Source organism: Dipodomys merriami, unplaced genomic scaffold, assembly GCF_024711535.1.
Source record: "Dipodomys merriami isolate MVZ:Mamm:240054 unplaced genomic scaffold, mDipMer1.0.p SCAF_84, whole genome shotgun sequence".
NCBI lineage: Eukaryota > Metazoa > Chordata > Mammalia > Rodentia > Heteromyidae > Dipodomys > Dipodomys merriami.
In genome coordinates this window covers 4,129,440-4,152,046 of record NW_027206446.1, presented here as the reverse complement: position 1 = coordinate 4,152,046, position 22,607 = coordinate 4,129,440, and the positions used below count along the sequence as shown (strand labels likewise).

The following is a 22,607-nucleotide window of genomic DNA, read 5'->3' as shown; positions in this document are numbered from 1 at the left end:
CTCATGTATAATACTGTTTAATGTAGTCTGATTTCATGTAAATTACTTATAGATATCACATATGTGTGTGTTAACATATATGTCACGTATGTCTCATATCATAGATATCACATAGAAACCAGGGTAACCATATGATTTCTATTTTAAAATGTCTTATAGCTGGGCACCAGTGGCTCACCCTGTCATCTTAGCTACTGGGGAGGCTGAGATCTGAGGACCGTGGTTCAAAGCCAGCCCAGGCTTAATTCACTAAAACCACTCTGCAGAATTCAAGAATTATAATGGACACATGACACATGGGAATCAACAGGAGAAACATGCAGGGAACCACTGAAACCCTATTTCACACGGCAATGTGCTCATTTCTCATGACTGACACTGAACAAACCATCCTCTCCAGTGGAAATCCACCACGGACAAATCCTCTGACGCATACTCATCCCGTACAGTAGATCCGCTGTGGTATTCCCATCACGCTCACCAGGATCTACCGGCCCAACCATTCTGCAGCCTCTTCCACCCTCTCCCGGGCACAAAGCCGTCCAATATTGTTTCTGAGTCAAGTCGTGGGGTAGAAGTTGGTGGCTGAAGGCTGGTGGGGGCTGTGATTGGTCACTGAATGATTACAGGCCACAGTCCTGACCAATGGGACAGCAGGTGGAGTCTGCCGAGTAGGAATGTGTAGGGATGCAGGAGGTTCATTCAGAACCATCCACCATTCTCAAGGCATGTCGACCACAGGACCCAGAGACAGCCCTCCTGTGACCGCAAAAGACCAGCCTGACACAGAAAGCCAAGAGACATTTGGCCTTAGGGTTTTTGCCTATCAAGATGGACTGACCAACTCAGAGACAATATTGGCGTTCGGTGTTCATTTTTTTTCTTGTGACAATCCAGGTGTACAGAGCCTGGACGCTGTCCCTCAACGTGTTTGCTGAAGGTTGGCGCTCTACCACTTGAACCACACTTCCACTTCCGGTTTTTTCTGCTTATGTGGTGCTGAGGAATCAAACCCAGGGCCTCAGGCATGCAAGGCGAGCATCTACCACTGAGCCACCTTCCCAGCCCCTCCCTTTGCATTTTTAAACTATATGAAGAGACATTTAACAGTCTACCACATTAAGCAACAGTCGACTCACTCCTAGCTATGGAAGATCTTGTTCAGTGGGAATCTGCTTAATGTTAGCTACAGAAGCTCAGAGGGGCTCTAACTTTCTGAGCTAACCTGTAGTGCTACTGTCTCTCCTTCTCAGCAGAAATGATCATTTATTGTTCAACTTTTTTTTTTTTGCATTGATGGATTTTTGTGCCATTACTGGGGCTTGAACTAAGGGCCTGGGCTCTGTCCCTTGGCCTTCCCTCCCTCGCCCCTCTACCACTTGAGACACACCTGTTTCCAGTTTCTGTGCTGGTTGATTAGCGTTAAGCGTCTCAAGGACTTTCCTGCCGAGGTGGGTTACATCTTGAGCCTCACATCTTAGCCCCCTGAACAGCTGGGATTACAGGCGAGCATCTCAGTGCCCACGCCTGAGTCTTTTATTTGCATGACACATATTTTAAACGTTGTAAGGGGAGAACAGTTCCATCGCTTATCTGTACCTGCAGCTTTTCAATAATATTTCTGTAATCCCAGGCAGGCCCTCCAAGAGCCTCCTTAAACCGGGGCCCGGAGCGGGCTGAGAGCCGCCAGCCGATGGCCGCTCTCTGCACCATGCTGGAGTGGCTCTTCATGAACAGCGTGTTCACCTGGCTGTCCAGATCCACCGGGATGGCGATCCCACGATTCTTGGCTGGAGGAAGGAAATAAAAAGGGTAGCCCATTTCCCTTTCAACTTTACTGAAGAGCTTCTTAGATATAACGCAAACAGTCCTAGAAACATAGGTTCAATGAAATGGATTTGGGGGGGAGCAATCAGATCATTACGCTTTGCCCTTCAATTGTTTCATCTTAACCCAACAGAGCTTTTTTGTTTGGTTTGGCTTTTGATTTTGGACCAGTACTGGGGCTTGAACTCAGAGCCTGTATGAGGTTGGCACTCTACTAATTGAGCCACGGCTCCGTTCTGCTATTTTGCTGGTTAACTGGAGATCAGAGTCTCATGGACTTTCCTGTCCAGGCTGGCTTCAAACCGTGATCCTCAGATCTCAGCCTCCTGAGTAGCTGGATGACAGGGGTGAGCCACACAAGCCTGGCTTCCAACATTTTCATTCTGAAAGTTTTTCTGTTCTTTGGATAAATAAATGAAAATGGGTGAATCAAACATTCAAGAACATATTTGATTTCTCCAAACATGTCATACAGCATCGATGCCGAGAAACACTGGGCAATAAACATGCAAAATTTTTTCAATGTCAAAGTAGGAGAACAGGCAGGTACGTCATGGTAAAATCTGCCAATCTCTTCATTAATTTAGTCAGAGTGCAGGTTCACATGAGTGCACACAAATGGCCTGTGATAAGAGATCTAAGAATACAAATGTAAAAGTTAAAGTAGGAGCCAGGCCTTGGTGGCTCACGCCTGAAATCCCAGCTACCCAGGAGGCTGAGATCTGAGGATCGGTTCAAAGCCAGCCCAGATCGGAAATCTGTTAGATGTTTATCTTCAATTAACCACCAAAAAGCCAGAAGAAGTGGAGCTGTGGCTCAAAGTGGTAGAGCATCAACCTTGCGCACAAAAGCTCAAGGACAGCGCCCAGGCCCAGAGGTCAAGACCCATGACCAACAAAAGAAAGAATGAAAGAGAGAGAGAGGGAGGGAGGGAAGAAGGAAGAGAGAGGGGGAGGGAGAAAGGGAGGGGCAGAGAGAAAGAGAAAGAAAAAGTAAGAAAGAGAAGGAAACAAAACAGAGAGAAAGAGAGGAGAGAGAAGAAGGAAGGGAGGGAGGGAGGGAGGGAGGGAGGGAGGGAGGATGGATGGATGGATGCAGGTATGACTTGTCCAACAAGGGAGGATGGATGGATGGATGCAGGTATGACTGGTCCAACAAAGCAAAGGGACCAGCTCTTCCTGGCCCCAGCCCACCCATTACTCCCAGCCTCCGGGCAGCTGGGGAAGGAATTCCACAAGGCCAGGCCCTCCTCCTTCCGCTCACATCCACAGAGCCGTCAGCAGATTCTACCACAGCATCATGCAAAGGAAACACAGAAACAGCCTCTCAGAAGAGTAGAAAATGCCAGATGAAGGTGTTCACACTTGACCAAGAAGCAGAAGAGAGCTCGGAGAACCCTAGAGAGCTTGACCCAGAGCAGGAGGAGGGAGAGAGAGGAAAACACTGAAGACTACAGCCCCTGAGCAAAGCTCCCCAAAGCTCCAAATCGCAGTAGGGACACACATCAGCCCTCGCTGCACCCCACCTTCCCAGAACGCCCTAGGTACGAATGCAGGACCGAGGAACACAAGGAGAGCGGCGGGAGTTACTCTCTCCAGGGAGGGAGGGGGCATTGTCTCCACTGACTGAGGGAGCCGTGACCTCTGTGCATCACCGTTATCATAACAGGAGAGTTTACCAAAAAGAATCCAACCCCGGTGAAGCGCACTGGACTCACAGAAGAGGAAAAAAGTAACCCGGAATGATTCGAGTAACTTCCCTCAGAGAATCTGAGTATCCGCTGCATCTAAGCACGCACGTGCACACGTGCGCGCACACACACACACACACACGCGCACACACACACACACACACACACACGCACACCAGCGAGTGCAAGTGTAACTCAAGCAGCAAAGCGCCAGCCTTGAGTGAAAAAAAAAAAAAAATTAAGAGTATGAGGCCCTGAATCCAAGCCCAGCACACACAGAGACACAAAAGAATAGTCCGAAACTAGCCAAGGCAGGAAAGTCTATGACTCTTCAATAAACTACTCAGAAAAAGCCAGAAATGCTGTGTGGTTCAAGTGGTAGAGTGCTAAGCCTTAAGCACAAAAAGGCTCAAGGACAGGGCCCAGACCCTGACTTCAAGTCCCAGGACCAGCAAATAATAATAATAATACTAGAAAAATTACAAAAAAGACACCGTGAAATTGAAACATGACTCCAGAAATAAGCACTTCAAAAGTCAGCTGAAACTTTTTTTAAAAAGGGATAGTGATGAAGTTGGTAATCTGCAAAAAGAAAGCCAAGGAGTATACTAGAACAAAAAGCATACAAGAACAAAAGTGAAGCAGAAACAGAAGCCAGGCACAGGTGGCCCACGCCTAACCCCAGCGACCCAGGAGGCTGAGATCTGAGGATCAGGGTTCAAGGCCAGCCCTGGCACAAAAGTCTGTGAGACTCTGATCTCCAATGAACCACCAAAAAAACAGAAGCGGCGCTGTGGCTCCAAGTGGTAGAGCACCAGCCTTGAGCTGAAGAGCTCGGGGACAGCGCCCAGGCCCTGAGTTCAGTGCTCTACCGCGTGAGCCACAGCGCCACTTCCAGAATGTGACAGAGGATTTCAAATGTCATCAGTACCTCTCCCTAATTCTTGATTCACCCACTACTGCGTATCGTGTGCGAGTATCTAATTAGCTGGAGCCGTGGGTTCAGGGACTGGTGCCCGAGGGGCGGGGGAATGTCAGCCATGCTGCCGGGAGCGAGGAGACGCAGCCCTGTGGACGCCAGCTAGAAAATGTGGTGGAGTGTGAGCTCTGGGGTGAGCGCTCTGCGGTGCCAGGGCTGAGGAGAGGGGGAGCCCCATGAAAGGGAGTCGCTGTGGGCACAGTCGGACGCTTTCTGTGTCAGGAACACACTCTGTTGAAGCGCTGGCGTTTTGAAATGGAAAAGCAGCAACGCTATGAAATGCATGTTCCCATTTGCTACTATTTAGGAATGGGCCGTTTACCCTCAAATTGAACAGGGTTACGAAAGACTCACTGAAAAAGCCATGCCCTGGTGCGCACGCCCGTGGTCCCAGCTACCCAGAGGCTGAGGGCTGAGGATCGTGCTTCGCAGCCAGCCTGGGCAACCAAGTGCACAGGACTCTTATTTTCAATGAAGCAGCAAAAAGCCAGAAGGAGGTGCAACCCGAGTAGTAGAGCAGCAGCCCTGCGTGAAAAAGCCAAGAGACAAGCGCCCAGGTCCTGAGTTCAAGCCCCGGAACTGACAATAACAACAAAGAAGGTGCAGGGCCACACTGGGCTCACTACTGGGAAACCAACATCTGGGCGACCCCACAGGCCTTACAGTGAACTGTGCTTCAGCTGCGCCCGCACAAGTCACAACAAACGTGGCGGGGCCTCCCTGGACACCATGTGGAAAAGGAGCTTGTGGGTGGGGACGGGGGGAACAAAATGGGAAGCGAGCGAGGGCGGGAAGCGGACCCATGCCCCGACTTAGGTAAGTGTCAGCCCTCTGCACCTCACCTTCATCCTAACAGCAAAACAGAAGCTAAGAAGAGCTTTCAGAAAACCCCACGAATCGGAGCGGTAGGAACTGTCTGTGGGAATCTCACTTCACTGGGTGCCAGGCCCAGGCCTGGACGCGGGGCCTGGGCTGCGGAGGGCCTTCCGTGCCAGCCTGGGGCTCTGCCTCTCCTGGCTGCTGGTTAATTAAAGGCAAGGCAGCCGTGGCCCCTTCCGCCTGAGCTGCCTCCGGCTGCGATACTTGGCGGCAGCCTCCCGAGCAGCCACGGCTGCGAGCAAGGCCGGGCGCCGGCTTCTCTTACGGGATTGCTTTCGGTCAGGCGTGAGGTTGAGCTCGGGGCTTGAGCTTTGTGCTCAAGGCCAGCTAGCGCTCTACTAGTTTGTGGGAAGGATACCACAATGTCTTATCGTGCATACCTGTGTGCCTCTGTGACTCTGTGTGTGTATGTGTGACTGTGTGTGACTGTGTGTGACTCTGTGGGTGTGTATGGGTGTGACTCTGTGTGTGTGTGTGCGCACGCGCGCGTCCCCACTCCCCACCCCACTCTCTCAGAGTCTGGTGGGTTTCATATCATATTTATGTGTGTGTGACTCTGTGTGTGTGTGACTGTGTGTGACTATGTGTGTGTGTGACTCTGTGTGTATGGGTGTGACTCTGTGTGTGACTCTGTATGTGACTATGTGTGTGTGTGACTCTGTGTGTGTATATGGGTGTGACTGTGTGTGTATGACTGTGTGTGTGACTCTGTGACTCTGTGTGTGTATGTATGACTGTGTGTGTGACTATGTGTATGTGTGACTGTGTATGTGTATGTGTGTGTGCACGCACACATGCGTCCTCACTCCCCACTCCACTCTCTCAGAGTCTGCTGGGTTTCATATCGTATTTGTGTGTGTGTGCCCATACTGGGGCTTGAACTCAGGGCTCCAGGCTCTCAGCTTGTTCACTGAAGGCTGGCCCTCTACTACTCGCGTCACCAGCTTTCCGCTGGTTCACTGGAGATCAGAGTCTCAGGGACGTTCCTGCCCGGGCTGGCTTCCAACTGTGATCCTCAGGTCTCAGCCTCCTGAGCAGCTGGGTGACAGGTGGGAGACCCCAGTGCCCGGCTTCATATACACATTTACACAGGTCACGGTCTTCAGTCACCATCCTCCCTGAGTATCCTTGCCTTCTGCCCTCTCCCTCACATTTGAACCTCCTTTCCTGCATCCAGTCCCCCTTTAAACTCAAGTTCCATCACCACCATCATCATCATCGCCACCATCTTCATCATCACCATCATCACTACCATCATCATCATCACCACCATCATCATCACCACCATCATCACCATTATCATCACCATCATCACCATCATCATCACCATTACCATCATCATCATCATCACCATCATCATCACCATCACCATCAATCATCATCATCATCATCACCACCATCATCATCATCGCCACCATCATCATGACCATCACCATCATTATCATCACCATCATCATCACCATCATCACCATCACCATCATCATCATCATCATCATCATCACCATCATCATCATCACCATCATCACCATCACCATCACCATCACCATCATCATCATCACCATCATCACCATCACCATCACCATCATCACCATCACCATCATCATCATCATCATCACCATCATCATCATCATCATCACCATCATCACCATCACCATCACCATCATCGTTATCACCATCATCATCATCACCATCATCATCATCACCATCATCACCATCATCATCATCATCATCACCATCATCACCATCATCATCATCATCACCATCATCATCATCACCATCATCATCATCATCATCATCACAATCATCATCATCATCACCATCATCATCATCATCATCACCATCATCACCATCACCATCACCATCATCGTCATCACCATCATCATCATCACCACCATCATCATCATCATCATCACCACCATCACCATCATCATCATCATCACCATCATCATCATCACCATCATCATCATCACCATCATCATCATCATCATCATCAGCAGCATCACCATCATCTTCACCACCATCACCATCATCATCATCACCATCATCATCATCATCATCACCATCATCATCATCATCATCATCATCACCATCATCATCATCATCACCATCATCACCATCATCATCATCATCATCACCATCATCATCACCATCATCACCATCACCACCATCATCATCACCATCATCATCATCATCACCATCATCATCATCATCATCATCATCATCATCATCACCATCATCATCATCATCATCATCACCACCATCATCATCATCATCATTGCCACAATCGCCCCATTTTAGGTCTAGGTGCCACAGTCAGCCAGAATGTGTAGGGTTAGGGCCGTCTAACCAACTCACCCACTTCAGCCAGGGTCCGGATGCAGGACTCCACCAGGGCTTTCTGTGCTGGGCTGGGCCAGGTGCAGTTATAAATCCTGAAAGCAGACTGCAGCAGCTGGATGAAAACTGGCTGGTGTGTCTGCGAAGAGGGGGAGAGCGGCAAACAGTGACTCCAAGCCCCAACGGGGTCGGAAAGGCTCATCGAAGCAAAGCATAGCGCAGCCAGGCCCAGGCACTCACACCTGCCACTCCAGCCCCTCAGGAGGCAGAGATCTAAAGATCACAGTTTGAGGCCAGCCTGGGCAGAGAAGTCCATGAGACTCTTACTTCCAACGAGCCAGCAAAAAGCTTGAAGTAGAAACATGGATCCAGAGGGAGCCTGTTAGTCTTGAGCAAAAGAAGCAGAGGGACGGCACCGGGCTCTGCGTTCAAGCCCAGGTACTGATAGAAAACTAACGGCGTGAATGGCTGTGTGTGCGCCTTGGAACTGTACCTAGCCTTTCTGTTCAGGGCTAGTGCTCAGCTACCTGAACCACACTTGGACTGCCAGCCTTTTGTTGAATAACTGGAGGTAAGAGTCTCATCAACTTTCCTCTCCTGGGCTGGCTTGGAACCCAGATCCTCAGATCTCAGCCTCCTGCGTGTTCAGGATTACAGGCGTGAACCAATCGTCATCCACAGCTTGTGGCTGATGCTTTTAAGAGAAATTGCCAATGAAATTATTACTATTTCAACGCTTGCAGGTGATCAGCACACATCTATGAGAGGTTTCCTTTTGTCTAACGAGAAAAATTAACTGTCTTTTAAAGACGGCCTCTTCTTTATTTAAAGGCCGGAGGCTCACACCTATAATCCCAGCTAGTCAGGAGGCTGAGATCTGAGGATCGTGGTTCGAACTCAACCCAGGCAGGAAAGTCTTAACTCCAACGAACGACCAAAACACCAGAAATGGAGCTGTGGCTCAACGTAGTCGAGTTCTGGGCTTGAGGGAAAATGCTCAGGAACAGCAGCCAGGCCCTGAGCTCAAGCCTGACAGCCAACGAAAGGGAAAGGGAAAGGGAAAGGGAGAGGCCTAATCTAAGAGCCGAGTGCTCGCCAAAATGTAGGCAGTGACTGCCGGACGGCCCTCAATCATTTCCCACTGCCAGACGAGCTACCTGCAGGCTGGTGCTGTTGTCGGAGAACGGGGAGCTGAAGAAGCCGCTCACGATGCTCATGACCGACTCGGTGACGCACTTCTCCAGGAAGACATCTGCGTGCTTCCTGTCTGTGGTGGTGTTGCAGACCTGGAGGGAAAAGAACGCTTGGTCCACTGATCTTCCCACCGGAGCTCAGCCCCGGGGCCTCCCACGGCGGCCCCAGGACCCGCAGCCCTGGGCAGCCGCCCCCTCTCCCTCCCTGCCTCCCTTCCTTATGTTGCTTTCTTTGTCCTAATTCTTTCTCCCTTTTTCTTTCTTCATTTTGTCTTAATTACTTCCCTCCCTCCCTCCCTCCCTCCCTTCTTTCCTTCCTTCCTCTCTCCCCCTTTCTTTTTTTTTTTTGGGGGGGGGGGTTAGAGTTGTTTTGCCAGTCCTGGGCTTGAACTCATGGCCTGGGCACTGTCCCTGAGCTTCTTTTGCTCAAAGCTAGCGCTCTACCACTTGAGCCACAGCGCCACTTCCAGCTTTTTCTGTGTATGTGGTACTGAGGAATCGAACCCAGGGCTTCATGTATGCCAGGCGAGCACTCTACTACTGAGCCACCTTCCCAGCTCCGCCTTTTCTTTCTTTCATTTGTTTCTTTCTCCCTCCCTTCTTCCCTGCCTTCCCTTCCTTCCTTCCTTCCTTTCTTCCTTCCTTTCTTCCTTCCTTCCTTCCTTCCTTCCTTTCTTCCTTCCTTCCTTCCTTCCTTCCTCTGACCTTCTTGTCTCTTTCTTTTCTTTCCTTCCTTTCTTGGTGCCAGCACTGGGATTTGAACTCAGAGCCTTCTCTCGTTTGTTTATCCACTCAAGGCTGGCTCTCTACCATTTAAACCACACTTCCGCTTCTAACTTTTGCTGATTAATTGGAGATAAAAGAGTCCCTTGGATTTGTCTGACCCAGATGGCTTTGAGCTGAGATCAGATTCTGATCTCAGTTCTCATGTCCTGAACAGCTGACATCCCTGGCATGAACTACCAGTGCCAGGTTTGCGTATGCTTCTCAGAGGTTCTTCTGGAAAGCAGTTTGCCACCCAAAGCAGGGAAGCCAAGGGGACTCTTTTATAGTCACACGGTGGGTTTGAGGGATGGCAATCTAGAGGAAGCTCAGGGGGATCTGGGCAGAGACACAGAAAGGAAAGAGGAGGGGACCTGATATGCAGTTCTGATGCGGTGTTGGGTTCACCTCCAACATGTCTAACTGTCACACAGGAAGAAGGGACACACTCTCCCTCCCCGCCCCCCATTTTTTTTTTTGATATTTCACCAAAGAAAGAGTTGGAAAGATGTGGGCATGGAGAGACAATTTTATGCTGCTCACTGGGCTGAACCTCTGGGAGGAATTTACACATAGAAGCCTCCTCAGGAGCCAGACACCGAAGGTACCGGCAGCTAGCCCTGTGCATGAGGCTGTGGGTAGAAGGCACTAGTGGGAGACCATGTGTTGGTGACTCACGCCTGTCGTCCCAGCTACTCAGGAGGCTGAGATCGGAGGATCCCAGTTCAAAGCCAGCCTGGGCAGGAAAGTCTGTGAGACTCTTACCTCCAATGAACCACCAGAAAAAAGTCTGACGTGGCCCTGTGTCTCAAGTGGTAGAGAGCTGGCCTTGAGCAAAAAGAAGCTCAGACTCTGAGTTCAAGCCCTGGGACAGGCACTAGATAAGTAAATACATAAACAAAGTCTGGCACCGTGGGTACCTGGGCCTCCATCCACGCCTGGGCCTCCCTGTGGCGCCCAGAGTTCTCACAGCCCTCCCCCACCACCCCATTGGGTACCAGCTTGGCCTCCTTTCCAATTCCTGCTGTTCTCCTAACCCTTCTTAGACAGAACCCTAGCTACAATCCTAGGTACTCAGGAGGGTGAAATCGGAGGACTGAAGTTCAAAGCCAGCCCAGGCAGGAAAGTCCCTGAGACTCTATCTCCAATAAGATAGAAGTGGAGCCGTGGCTCGAGTGGTAGAGCACCAGGGAGAGCAAAAGGGAGAGCTTGAGGCCTTGAGTTCAGGACCCAGTGCCAGCATACAATGATAATAACTATTGCTATTATCATTATTGCTATCATCGGTATCTGCTGTGATAGCTACTGCATTAGGTATTTTGTTTTTATTAACTCATTAAATCTCACCATCTTATAAAACTCATAAGCGATTTGAGGAATGAAACAGATGGGGTCAAAAGGTGCTGGGTCACCTTGCAGACTTTTACCCCCATGTCTGATCCTGTCTAACAAAAACACGGCGGCCGGCCCTCACCCGGGCCATGTCCACCAGGAAGTTCTCGAAGAGTTTCCAGATGTGGTTACTCGTGTAGATCTCCTTCATTTCCACCTCTGTGTCCACATAGCAGTGATTCACAAAATTCACGTAGGCGATCTTCACCTGCGCAAATGCAAATTCACAAGAGACGTCATTTTCTTGACTGGTCATTGTCAAGTGGCAATGACAAAAGGGTGCTTCATTATGGCCCATTCATGTCCACTTTGCGGGGCTGCCACCCTACCGCCTGACCCATGCTTCCAGCCCCTGTGAGTCTATTTGCTGTCTACTTGGAAAGCATTTCCATTTCCCTCAGACCAAGTGAACTGTAGTCAAGCAATGGATTTAACCTTAGGCCCAGGTGTTGGTATAAGAATGAGGACTTGGTTCAAACCAAGCCTATTATCTTTGAGACACTAGAAGTAAAAAACAGAAATGAATAGCAAAAAGTCATGGAAATCATGTCAATGGGTTCATGGAGTCCAAGTTAGAATCCTAAGGGATGGAGAACCAGATTTCACACCTCAGGGATCCCAGGGCCTGAGTGTGCTGTAAAACAACCATCAACGGTGGACGTAGAACTGTGGCTCACGCGGGAGAGTGCCAGCCTTGAGTGAAAAAGCGAAGGACAGCACTCAGACCTGGGTTCAAAATAACAATAACATCAAGAGGGGGCCTGTGTCCATAATGGCTATGGGGTAGAGAAACATCTGAGCCAGTCCACTTCCGATCACCATGCTCAGAGGTTTATATATCGCTCTCTGTATATTTCTATCTATCTATCCATCTATCATGGAAAAGTATCTACTTGAACAAGTCACAAGATTACGACATCATGGATCTGAGCTTCTGACTCATTCTTTTACTCCATCAGAAACCTATTCATTTAGTGTCAGCTCTTGCTTGGACAACACAAAAAATTAACAGAAATACACTACAGTCTTGGGAGAAAGTATGAGAGCTAAGACGTCTGTTAACTAATAAAATCCAAATGTTGCCAGGCACCCGGGGTTCACGCCTGTAATCCCAGCTACTTAGGAAGCTGAAGTCTGAAAATCACAGTTGGGATCCAGCCCAGGCAGGAAAGTTCATGACACACTGATCTCCAATTAACCAGTAAAAAGCCAGAAGTGAAGCTGTGGCCCAAGTGGTAGTGTGCCAGCATTGAACAAAAAAAGATGAGGGAGGGTGCCCAGGCACTGAGTGTCAATACCACCACATAAATACACAAACACGTGTGTATGTGTACCCATACATTTTATATATGTATACAGATACATCAGACATATGCATGCATGTGTGTACGCATACAAGTATACCATGCATATGCATGCATACGTGAGTACATGCATACAAATATATCTGTGTATACACATAAGTATACATGTGTACACATATACATGTGTGTGCGTATGTGCATGTGTGTGCGTGCATGTATGTGCACAGGTGTGCGTGTATGTGTGTGCATGGACACGCACAGGTACAGTGCGTGCATGAATGTCTATGTTCATGCATGTGTATGTATGTACACACATGTATAAGTATACATGTGAATGTTTATGTTGTCTATATGTAAATAGACACATGGCAGCGTTTATAGACGTAATTATCTGCATGTGTGCGTGCGCACGTGTCATTTCTGTACGCGTGTGTGCACGTGCATCTATGTGCACAGGTGTGCGTGTGTGTGCGCACGGATACGCACAGGTGCAGTGCGCACATGCATTGCACACGGGTGTGAGTACGTACGTAGGTGCAGGTGACGTCTGTGTGTAAACATGCGTGTGACACACACGTGTATAGATGCGTGTGCACACGCGTCATTTACGTATACATGTGTGTAGGTTACATGGATAATCGACGTGTGGGCGCAGGCGCAGGTGCAGAGACACGACACATGGCGCACGGCGCAGGTGCAGGTGCGACAGGTCCCAGGCAAACCTCCTGGATGCGCACGGCGCAGGCGCAAGCGCAGGCGCCTGGCACAGGCACGCAGCTCACCTCCCGGGTGCACACGGCGCAGGCGCAGGCGCAGGCACACGCCGCAGGCCGCAGGGCGCAGGCGCGGCGGGCCCCGGGCTCACCTGGCACAGGCGCAGGGCGCAGGGCACAGGCGCGGCAGGCGCCGGGCTCACCTCGCGGGTGCGCACGGCGCAGGCGCAGGCACACGCCGCAGGCCGCAGGCGCGGCGGGTCCCGGGCTCACCTGGCGCAGGCACAGGCGCAGGCGCAGGGCGCAGGCACGGCGGGCGCCGGGCTCACCTCGCGGGTGCGCACGGCGCAGGCGCGGGCGCACGGCACACAGCGCAGGCGCCAGCACGCGGCGGCTCACCTCCGGGATGCAGTCGTCGTGCGTCACCACGCGCACGATGTCGTCCAGCGGCAGCAGCGAGTTGCACTTGATCTCCGTGTAGACGTTCTTGCCCTCGGTGCAGGCGGCCAGCAGCTCCACCAGGCCGACGTGGTAGGCCAGCGGCCCGTCTGCGTCCCCGCGCGCGCGCTCCGAGCACATCATGTGCAGCAGGATCGGGAAGGACGCGCGGTCGTTGTAGAACACCAGCACGTCCTCGCCGCCGTTGACGAGCTGCGGGACAGGGGCGGACCTGCAGCACTGCGCATGCGCCGCACCGGCCCACCCTGCGGGCCCATGTAGGCCCCGTGTAAGTCCCGTGTAGGCCCCGTGCGCAGGCCCCGTGTAGGCCCCGTGCGCAGACCCACCGCGCAGGCCTCCTTCCTTCCTTCCTTCTCTCCTTCCTTCCTTCCCTCCTTCTCTCCTTCCTTCCTTCCTTCTCTCCTTCCTTCCTTCCTTCTCTCCTTCCTTCTTTCCTTCCCTCCCTCCTTCCTTTCCTCCCTCCCTCCTTCCTTCCTTCCTTCCTTCCTTCCTTCTCTCCTTCTTTCCTTCCCTCTCTCCTTTCCCTCCTTCCTTCCTTCCCTCCCTCCTTCCTTCCTTCCTTCTCTCCTTCCTTCTTTCCTTCCCTCCCTCCTTCCTTCCCTCCCTCCTTCCTTCCCTCCTTCCTTCCCTCCTTCCTTCCTTCCCTCCTTCCCTCCTTCCCTTCTTCCTTCCCTCCTTCCTTACCCCCTTCCTTTTTCCTTTCTTTCTTTCTCTTTTTATCTCCAGATTTACAGACGATTCCTCTCTCAGTATACAGGACATGGAGACACACTTTCTCCTTTTCCTTTTCCAGTCCTGGGTTTGAACTTGGGGCCTGGGCGCTGCCCTGAGCTGCTTTGCTCTACCATGTGAGCCACAGCAAAGCTTCCAGTCTTTTCTGTGTATGTGGTTGTTGCCCAATAATCTGACTTCCACAGCCCAGCTCCTTCCCCTTCCTGCAGCCCCACACGCTCCCTTCCTAGACAACACTAGGCCACCTAGTCAAGGCATTACATGATCAGCCTCCAGCCCCTGGCCTCGAGCTGGCACTGCTCCGGGCAGCCGCCACCACAAAAGGCAGCAGGATGGCCTTATAGTGAGTGGCCTGCAGGCCTGGCACGGCGGGACCCTCATCTGCTGCGTGTGCAGCAGCTGTCAGTCCTCACCCTCCATGGTGACGGCCCTGAACCTCACATCCACCCCAGGGTCTCTGCCCCTCACCCCTGCAGGTTATAGAGGTCAGCAGACACAACAGCCTCACTGCTCTCTCGTGAGACACCGTCTTTCCGGTCCCTTAACTGGCGATAAATCTGTTCCTTGTTCTTTGTACTTGGATGTCCGCATGGTTTTCCGGCAAAGTGCGATTTACCCTGACAGTGGTGCTGAGGACTCGAACCCGGGGCGTCATGCGCGCCAGGCATGCGCTCTGCCCCGGAGCCGCCCACCCCGCTGGTCTGGCACATCTGGCAGAGGCCTACCTCGGTCATGACCATGTCCTGGCATTTCTTCACGTACTTCCCGTCAGCCTTGACGATGGTCTGCAGGAACCGCAGGTACTGCACGTGGCGGCCGTGGGTCTCGATGGAGCGCACGAAGTGCTGCACCACCCTCTCGCTGATGTCGTTGCACAGCGGGTAGTTGTTCATGAAGATGTGCCGCAGCGTCTCCGCCTCCAGGAGCTACACAGAGAGAAAAGACCAGCTCCAGCCCGCAGAGGTGCACGCATGCACGCCCCTGCTCAGGACCAGCAACGACTTCATACTAGCAAAGGAATCTCACTGGAGAGAAAAGCCACCATCTTTACGTTGGAAATAGAGGTGGGGGTTGTTTTGTTTTATGCCAGTCATACGACTTGAACTCAGGGCCTGGAGGCTGCTCTGATCTCCTCTTACACAAGGCCAGAGCCCTACCACGTGAGCCACAGCACCACTTCTGGCTTTTTCTGTGATGTAATTGAAGATAAGAGTCTCACTGATTTTCAGGCCCACACTGACTTCAACCCGTGCTCCTCAGATCTCAGCCTCCTGAGTTGCTGGCATTCTAGGCATGAGCCAGCGGTGCTCAGCTAGCTTTTTTGCTCAAGACGGGTGCTCTACCACTTGAGCCATAATTCCACTTCCAGCTTTTTTTGCTGTCTAATTTGAAATAAGACTCTTACTGGACTTGTCTGCCCCAGCTGGCTTCAAAACATGATCCTCAGAGCTGAGCAGCTAGGATTACAGGCATGAGCACTATTGCACAACTCAGCTGTATTGTTTTCTATGAGGCCATATTTATCTGTGCAAGCCTTCTACCAAATGCAATGAGATCATCAAAGAAATTTAGCTCAGAAAGGAGTCTCACTGGAGAAAGGAAATGATTAGCTTGTCATGTTGACAACAAGTTCTTCAGATTAATTTAATCCTCTGTTACTCAACCTTAGCTCTTCCTGAAGATCTGCTTAAACACACTGAACAAAGCAGTTAAGTCCACTAACCTCTTGGTTCTACTAAAACTTTTTCCTAATGTCAGCTAGGCAAAAAGTGAAACTTTTAATTTTTTTTTTTTTTTTTTTTTTTTTTTTTTTACTTTTTGCCAGTACTGAGGCTTGAACTCAAGACCTAGGCTCTATCCCTGACCTTTTTTTGCCCAAGGGTGCTCTACCACTTGAACCATAGCACCACTTCCATCTTTTTCTGAGTAGTTTATTGGCGATAAGAATCTTATGGATATTCCTGCTCAGGCTGGCTTTGAACCACGATCCTCAGAACTCAGCCTCCTGAGTAGCTGGGATGACAGGCATGAGCCACCAGCACCCGGCTAAAAATGAAGCTTTTACTTCATAGTTTTTCAGCTTATGGTAAACATTTCCTTAATGGAAATAAAAACATCATCAATGTCAGGGAGAGAATCTCTGTAAGGCAAGAATAAACAAATAAGTAAGCCACATGCTGCTACAGCTCATCCCAGCTACTCAGGAGGCTAAAATCTGACGACTGCAGTTCAAAGCCAGCCAGGACAGAAAAATCTGAGATTCTTCTCTCCCATGAATCAGCCAAAAGCCAGAAGAAGGGCCCTGAGTTCCGTCCTTGAGCAAAATAGCCAAACAAGAGTGCGAAACTCTGAGTTCAATGCCCGGTACTGGCGTGATTAAAAAAGAAAAGAAAATGAGATTTGAATAAACTGTTCAGTAATCCTGATGAACTAAAATGAATGCAGAGAATCCAGTACCGTACTTACACCCGGAGTCAGAAACAAATTCAGGTGTTTGTGAAGGAGGGCTTGGTTCTGTGGGTTTCCCCTGCAGAAGTTCTGCAGGAACGTGTGGGCTAGATTCATTACTTCCATCATCTTCTCATCGTTCTGGAAAATCAGAAAGCTGCCAGGGTAGAGTCACAGGGCCAGATCCCAATGCGGTCCATCAGCGTGGGGGCCGCACCCCCCCTCACCCCCCCCCCCCCCGCACCATCTCTCCCGGCCCCTCCCCTTCCTCAGTGTCTCTCCTCCGTGTTCTAGATCTTTCTCTGACTGTCATTATTTTTTCTCCTATATTTGCTCTGCCCCTCCCCTTTCCCGTAGTTCTTACTTCCTGTAATTTCTTCCAACATCTATCCCTTCCAGTCTCTTTCCCTCCTGGGAGTTTCTACTGCTTCCTTCTCCTGTCCCACCCCTTAGCCCTCTGCTCTACTTCCTTCCTCCCTCCCTCCCTCCCCCCTTCCTTTTCTCTCTCCCTTCCTCTCTCCCTCCCTTTCTCTCTCCTTCCCTCCCCCCCTTCCTTCTTAAAGCCAACAAAGCAAGTTTAGCAAGTCTCTGCACTTGCAGAGGGGTCTCCGAGAGAAATCCCGTATTTTTAAGTGTTTTGTGCTGGTCTGAGGGCTTGAACTCAGGGTCTCATACTCTTGCTGGGCTTATTTTTCTCAGGGCTGATGCTCTACCACTTTGAACCAAAGTTCCACGTCCAGCTCTCCGGTGGCTTTTGGAGATAAGAGTCTCACGGACGTTCCTGCTCAGGCTGGCTTTGAGCCGTGGTCCTCAGATCTCAGCCTCCTGACCAGGTAGGATGGCGGGCACAAACCACCAGTGCCCAGCAGGAAAACTTCTCTGCAGCCTTGTCTTACATGTAGTACTCGCCTTAGACAGCAAAGCCAAAAGCGAAAAGGACAAACCTTTTCATAAGGTATCTGCAGAAGATCCAACACCACCGAATGGGCACCCATGTTTTTCAGGAGTCGTTGATGCTGATGGCGACATTTTTTATTCTGTACACAGAGTTTGCTCAGCCTGATCAAAATCTTTAAAAAGGAATAAAGCATTACATACAATCAACAGTAGTACAACATAGAAGTTACTATTATCATTATTTTATCTTATTCCAGTACTGAGGCTTGAACTCAGGGATTCACTCTCTGGCTCATCTGTTGATCCAGGCTGGTGCTCTACCACTTGAACCACACCTCCACTTCTAGCTTTATGCTGGTTCATTGGAGACAAGAATCTCCGGGATTTCCAGCCTGGGCTGGAAATCTCTCCTGAGTAGCAGCTAGGATGGAAGGCATGAGCCACCAACTCCCTTATAAAAGCAATTTTCCAGGTTGCTATGACCGGTATGAAAAGCACTGGCGGCAGCTGACCTCCTTCACAATCCGGTAGTTGTTGCTTTTGTTGCTGTCGATCTGGGGTGCCTTCAGTCCATCTTGTGCAGGACTTAGAATGTTTGATTCCTAAAACACAGACGGCCACAATTAAACCCTGCGCATCTTCCTAGCAACCGTATTTTGTGCCACACCGTACATCCGGTCTGCAGCCATTCTGCCATCAATTATTTCTCGGCCTAACTTTTTAGTAAGTTTTTTACTGTGAAGATACCGTACAGAGGGGTTACAGTTACATGAGCAAGGTCATGAGTACATTTCCTATCAACCATTGTTGTTTTTCAATTTTTTTTTGTCAGTCCTGGGTCTTGAACTCAGGGCCTGGGCACTGTCCCTGAGCTGCTTTTGTTCAAGGCTAGTGGTCTACCACTTGAGCCACAGCACCACTTCTGGATTTTGAGTGGCTCATTGGAGATAAGAGTTTGATGGACTTCCTTGCTCACACTGGCATGGAACCACAATCCTATGCTCTCAGCCTCCTGAGTAGCTAGGATGACAGGTGTGAGCCACTAGCGCCCAGCTTCAACTTGTCTTTGATTACTTTTCCAGTTCTTTGGCTTCAGTGAGCCTTAAATATGACTGAACCCTAATAAAAGCTAAAAACAAGACCAGTAAGATTCATGACCCTACTAATCACAGATAAGTTAAATTCAAAAGTAAAAGTTATACATAGGGCTAGTGTAAAAACATGTAACTTTCAGAAAAATATGATTTTATACAGTGTGGGAGAGTGAAAATCCAGAGCCCTAAAAGATAGAATTTCATATTCAGGAATAAACTGTAAGGAAAGAATGAAAAAGAAAAAAGACCCTGATATAACAGCTGAGTATGGAGGGGAAAGAAAGAGCAATTTAACCCAAAGATTCCCTGCCTGGTTATCCTGACATTCACTGGAGTCACGACTCAGAGCCTTGGAAATGACGAGAGGAAAATCAAAGCTTCAATGATCAACTGTATTTCACGTGACCATATCCATAAAGCTTATTTGCCATTCCAGAAAGACCCAAAGACTTCATTATAATCATCTCTCTTGTGACATCAAAATAAAACTCAAGTAAGAGGCTGTAGGCTCAGGCCTGTCATCCTAGCTTCTCAAGAGGCTGAGATCTGAGGACCATGGTTCAAAGCCAGCCTGGACAGGAAAGTCTATGAGACTCTTCAGTGAATCAACAACAAGCCAGAAATGGAGCACTAACCCAAGTAGTAGAGCTCCAGCCTTGGGTGGAAGAGCTAAGGGAGAGCACCCAGGTCCATTGGTGCACGCGCGTGTGCACGCGCATACACACACACACACACACACACACACACACACACACACACACACACACACACAAGCTAGGTTGGAGGCATGCCTCAAATAGTAGAGCACCAGCCTTGAATGAAAAAGCCAATGAGAGCAGAAGAATCCTGAGTTCACGCTCCAGTAATGGAACTAACAACAATAACAATAAGAATAATAATAATGATAAGCCAAACAGATCTCATGAGCAACCAGTTGTCCACTATTCTAGCCTAAATAAAGAGATCAACAGAAAGGGCAATGCCGACTTAACCACTGGTTTTCTGGGTTAATCTCCTCCCTATATTTAGAAAGAAACACATTTCAGCTCCTCGCGCTGCTGATGCTCACAACTCGTTCAAACGTGCTATCTTTGATCTCTCAAAAAGGATGACACAATGGGCTGGGCAGGTGGCTCAGTGGTAGAGGGCTCGCCTAGCACATAGGAAGCCCTGGGTTCGACTCCACAGTACCACACACAGAAAAAGCCAGACGCAGTGCTGTGGCTCCCGTGACTAAATCCATTTTCTCCTCCTTTTCATTGGAGACTAGCCCTGATACCAGGGTGACAGTGACTGGGATAAAACAGCATCATCAGAAGAAGACAGGCTCATTGGGGACCGCACCAGTGGCTGTCCTGGGACTTCCCCGTGTCGGCGGGTGCATTTCCAATTGATCTTCGTGTTTTACAGAAAGTAAAACGGCAGCGGGAACATTGCATGCAGTGGGAGACCATCTTTCCCCGCAGCTATCCGCTCCTCCCTCACGGAAGCAGGCTCGGAGTCGACGTGCCGGGAAGGCGGGAGACAAGGCCAGCAGCTCTGTGCCACATACAAGGGCTGAGTGTGGATTCTGCCAGGGAGCCGGCCACGGGCCGCCTGCATTGATGCTGGGACACTGCTTCCGCTTGCAAGGTGTAGCTCCCTTGCATAATGTACATTTGCTTCTCAAGTGTGTGTGTGTGTGTGTGTGTGTGTGTGTGTGTGTGTGTGCGAGCCCACGCGCCAGTGTTGGGGCCTGAACTTGGGGCCTAGCACTTTATTGATTGATTGACTGATTGTCGGTCGTGGGGCTTGAACTCAGGGCCTGGGCGCTGTCCCTCAGCTCTTCAGCTCAAGGCTAGTGCTCTACCGCTTGAGCCCCCACTCCACTTCTGACTTTTTGGTGGTTGACTAGAGATAAGAGTCTCCAGGACATTTCTGCCTGGGCTGTCTCTGAACCTTAATCCTCATCCTCTTGAGTTAGCAGGGATTACAGGTGTGGCCACTGCCACTGGGCTGTAGTTAGGGCTTCAGCACACTGGCTGACTAGCTCTGCCCCATCCTTCAGAGGAGACCTGTGCTCTGCATCTGGATAGAACCCTTCTCCAAGTCCTTAGCCCCTACACGGCAGGCCTACTATTAAACCAAGCATTTGGGCATGTTGTTTGATGATGCTCATTATGTGGGCTGTTTGACCATCAGAGCCCTCCCAAGCATGTTAGATTCAAGACATTGACTTTTTAAAAAGGAAATGACACAACTCAGCTCTAGTAGCTCACACCTGTAATCCCAGCTACATAGGAGGCTGAAGATCGTGGTTCAAAGCCAGGCTGGGCAAAAAAGTCCAAGAGACTCTTATGTCCAATGAACCACCAAAAAGCCAAGAGATAAAGAGCAAAAAAAAAAAAGCCAAGATAGAGCATCTAGTCCCTGAGTTCAAGCCCCAGTTCACACACACACACACACACACACACACACACACACACACACACACACACACACACACACACACACACACACACACACAGGAAAATTGTACGTAAGATGGTTCCAAAACAAAATATCCTAAAACGCCTCACAAAAGCAAATGAAGTCTTTTCTAAATCAAACACAGGCCCTGGGCTTCCCTAACATTCCACAGGTGGGGGTTCGTTTCTACCCGGCCGACAAAGCACAGTGAATGGCAATTTTGGGGTCACAGTTGTGCACTTCGTGTCTTGCGTATCTGAAGTTCTAGTCCTGTGCTGCTTTCTGGGAGACCTGTGTCCTGCAGGAAACCCCCCCTGGATCCATCCTGTCGGAAGTCAGTGTGCTGCCACGCCCCTGCTCCTGGCCGTCAGCTTTCCTGACTGCGGCTGCATGTGACCGTGCGCATGCCCACGCCGCAACCTGGGGACGTGGTAGAAGGTAGGACACGGCACCGACGTGGGGAACACAGGTACTTGGTTTCCTCCTAAGGAAAATGTGCTTGCGGGTTTGAAGCTGGAATGTCACTGCAATGCTTTTCCAAACAGCTCGTGGCTTTGACGTTTGGGCTGTGTGCAAACGGAAATGTCTGTGTACTGATCCTTGATACAACCAATAAAATCACAGTTACGAATGAATGAATGAATGAATGAATACAGGCCTCTGAAGAAGTGCACATACAGTTATAAAGAACATAACTTCAGGGCTGGGCAGGTGGCTCCAAGGTACAGTGCTCGCCTCGCATGCATGAAGCCCTGGGTTCGATTCCTCAGTACTGCACACACAGAAAACGCCAGAAGTGGCGCTGTGGCTCAAGTGGCACAGTGCTAGCCTTGAGCAAAAGAAGCTCAGGGACAGCGCCCAGGCCCTGAGTTCAAGTCCCAGGACCGGCAAAAAAAAAAAAAAAAGTAAATTTTTGAAAACCACATAGTAACCGCCCCTCCAAATGTCCCAGTAAAGACGTCTCAAGGCGTTCTGCAGGAATAACTAACTCACGCTTCCAGCTACCCTCCTACTACAAAACAACTACAGAAACCTACGTGAGCTCATTTCCGGGCTCACAGAAAATGTCAGGTGCCTTCTGAGCTCCTCATCCTCAGTCACCTGCTCCCTATAAGGACGCAGGACAAAGCAGCCCCGAAGAAAAAGACTTGTTCTGCAACCTGGAAGCTATCACAGCAAGTGTCAGACTTGGGGACCAAACGCCCAAAGCCTGCATCAGCTCAGGTGGAGGGAAGGGAGGCCGGGACCAGACTCGCGGCGCCCCCTGCTGACCGGCCCTGGGTGCAGATCCAGCAGACAAAGCAGGCAGGCTCAGGCCTGCAATCTGAGCTACCCAGGAGGCCCAGATCTGAGGACTGAGGTTCGAAGCCAGCCTGGGAAGGGTAAGTCCATGCAACTCTTCTCTCCAATTAACAAGCAAAGAGCCAGAGGTGAAGCTGTGACTCCAGTGGTA

At 50.2% G+C, this 22,607-nt stretch overlaps 1 protein-coding gene across 2 annotated transcripts in view; it reads right to left on the bottom strand.

Annotated features, from left to right (window-relative positions):
• Itpr2 (inositol 1,4,5-trisphosphate receptor type 2) overlaps positions 1–22,607 on the bottom strand; it is a 171,018-nt gene that overhangs the window by 61,680 nt on the left and 86,731 nt on the right. For both annotated transcript variants that reach the window (XM_070011588.1, XM_070011589.1), the window contains 9 exons: positions 18,125–18,214; positions 17,660–17,785; positions 16,734–16,856; positions 14,993–15,193; positions 13,476–13,727; positions 11,142–11,267; positions 8,870–8,998; positions 7,731–7,851; positions 1,600–1,790 (listed from right to left, as the gene is read on the bottom strand). In XM_070011588.1, the coding sequence (XP_069867689.1) occupies positions 1,600–1,790; positions 7,731–7,851; positions 8,870–8,998; positions 11,142–11,267; positions 13,476–13,727; positions 14,993–15,193; positions 16,734–16,856; positions 17,660–17,785; positions 18,125–18,214 (1,359 nt within the window). The remainder of the gene's footprint in view (positions 1–1,599; positions 1,791–7,730; positions 7,852–8,869; positions 8,999–11,141; positions 11,268–13,475; positions 13,728–14,992; positions 15,194–16,733; positions 16,857–17,659; positions 17,786–18,124; positions 18,215–22,607) is intronic.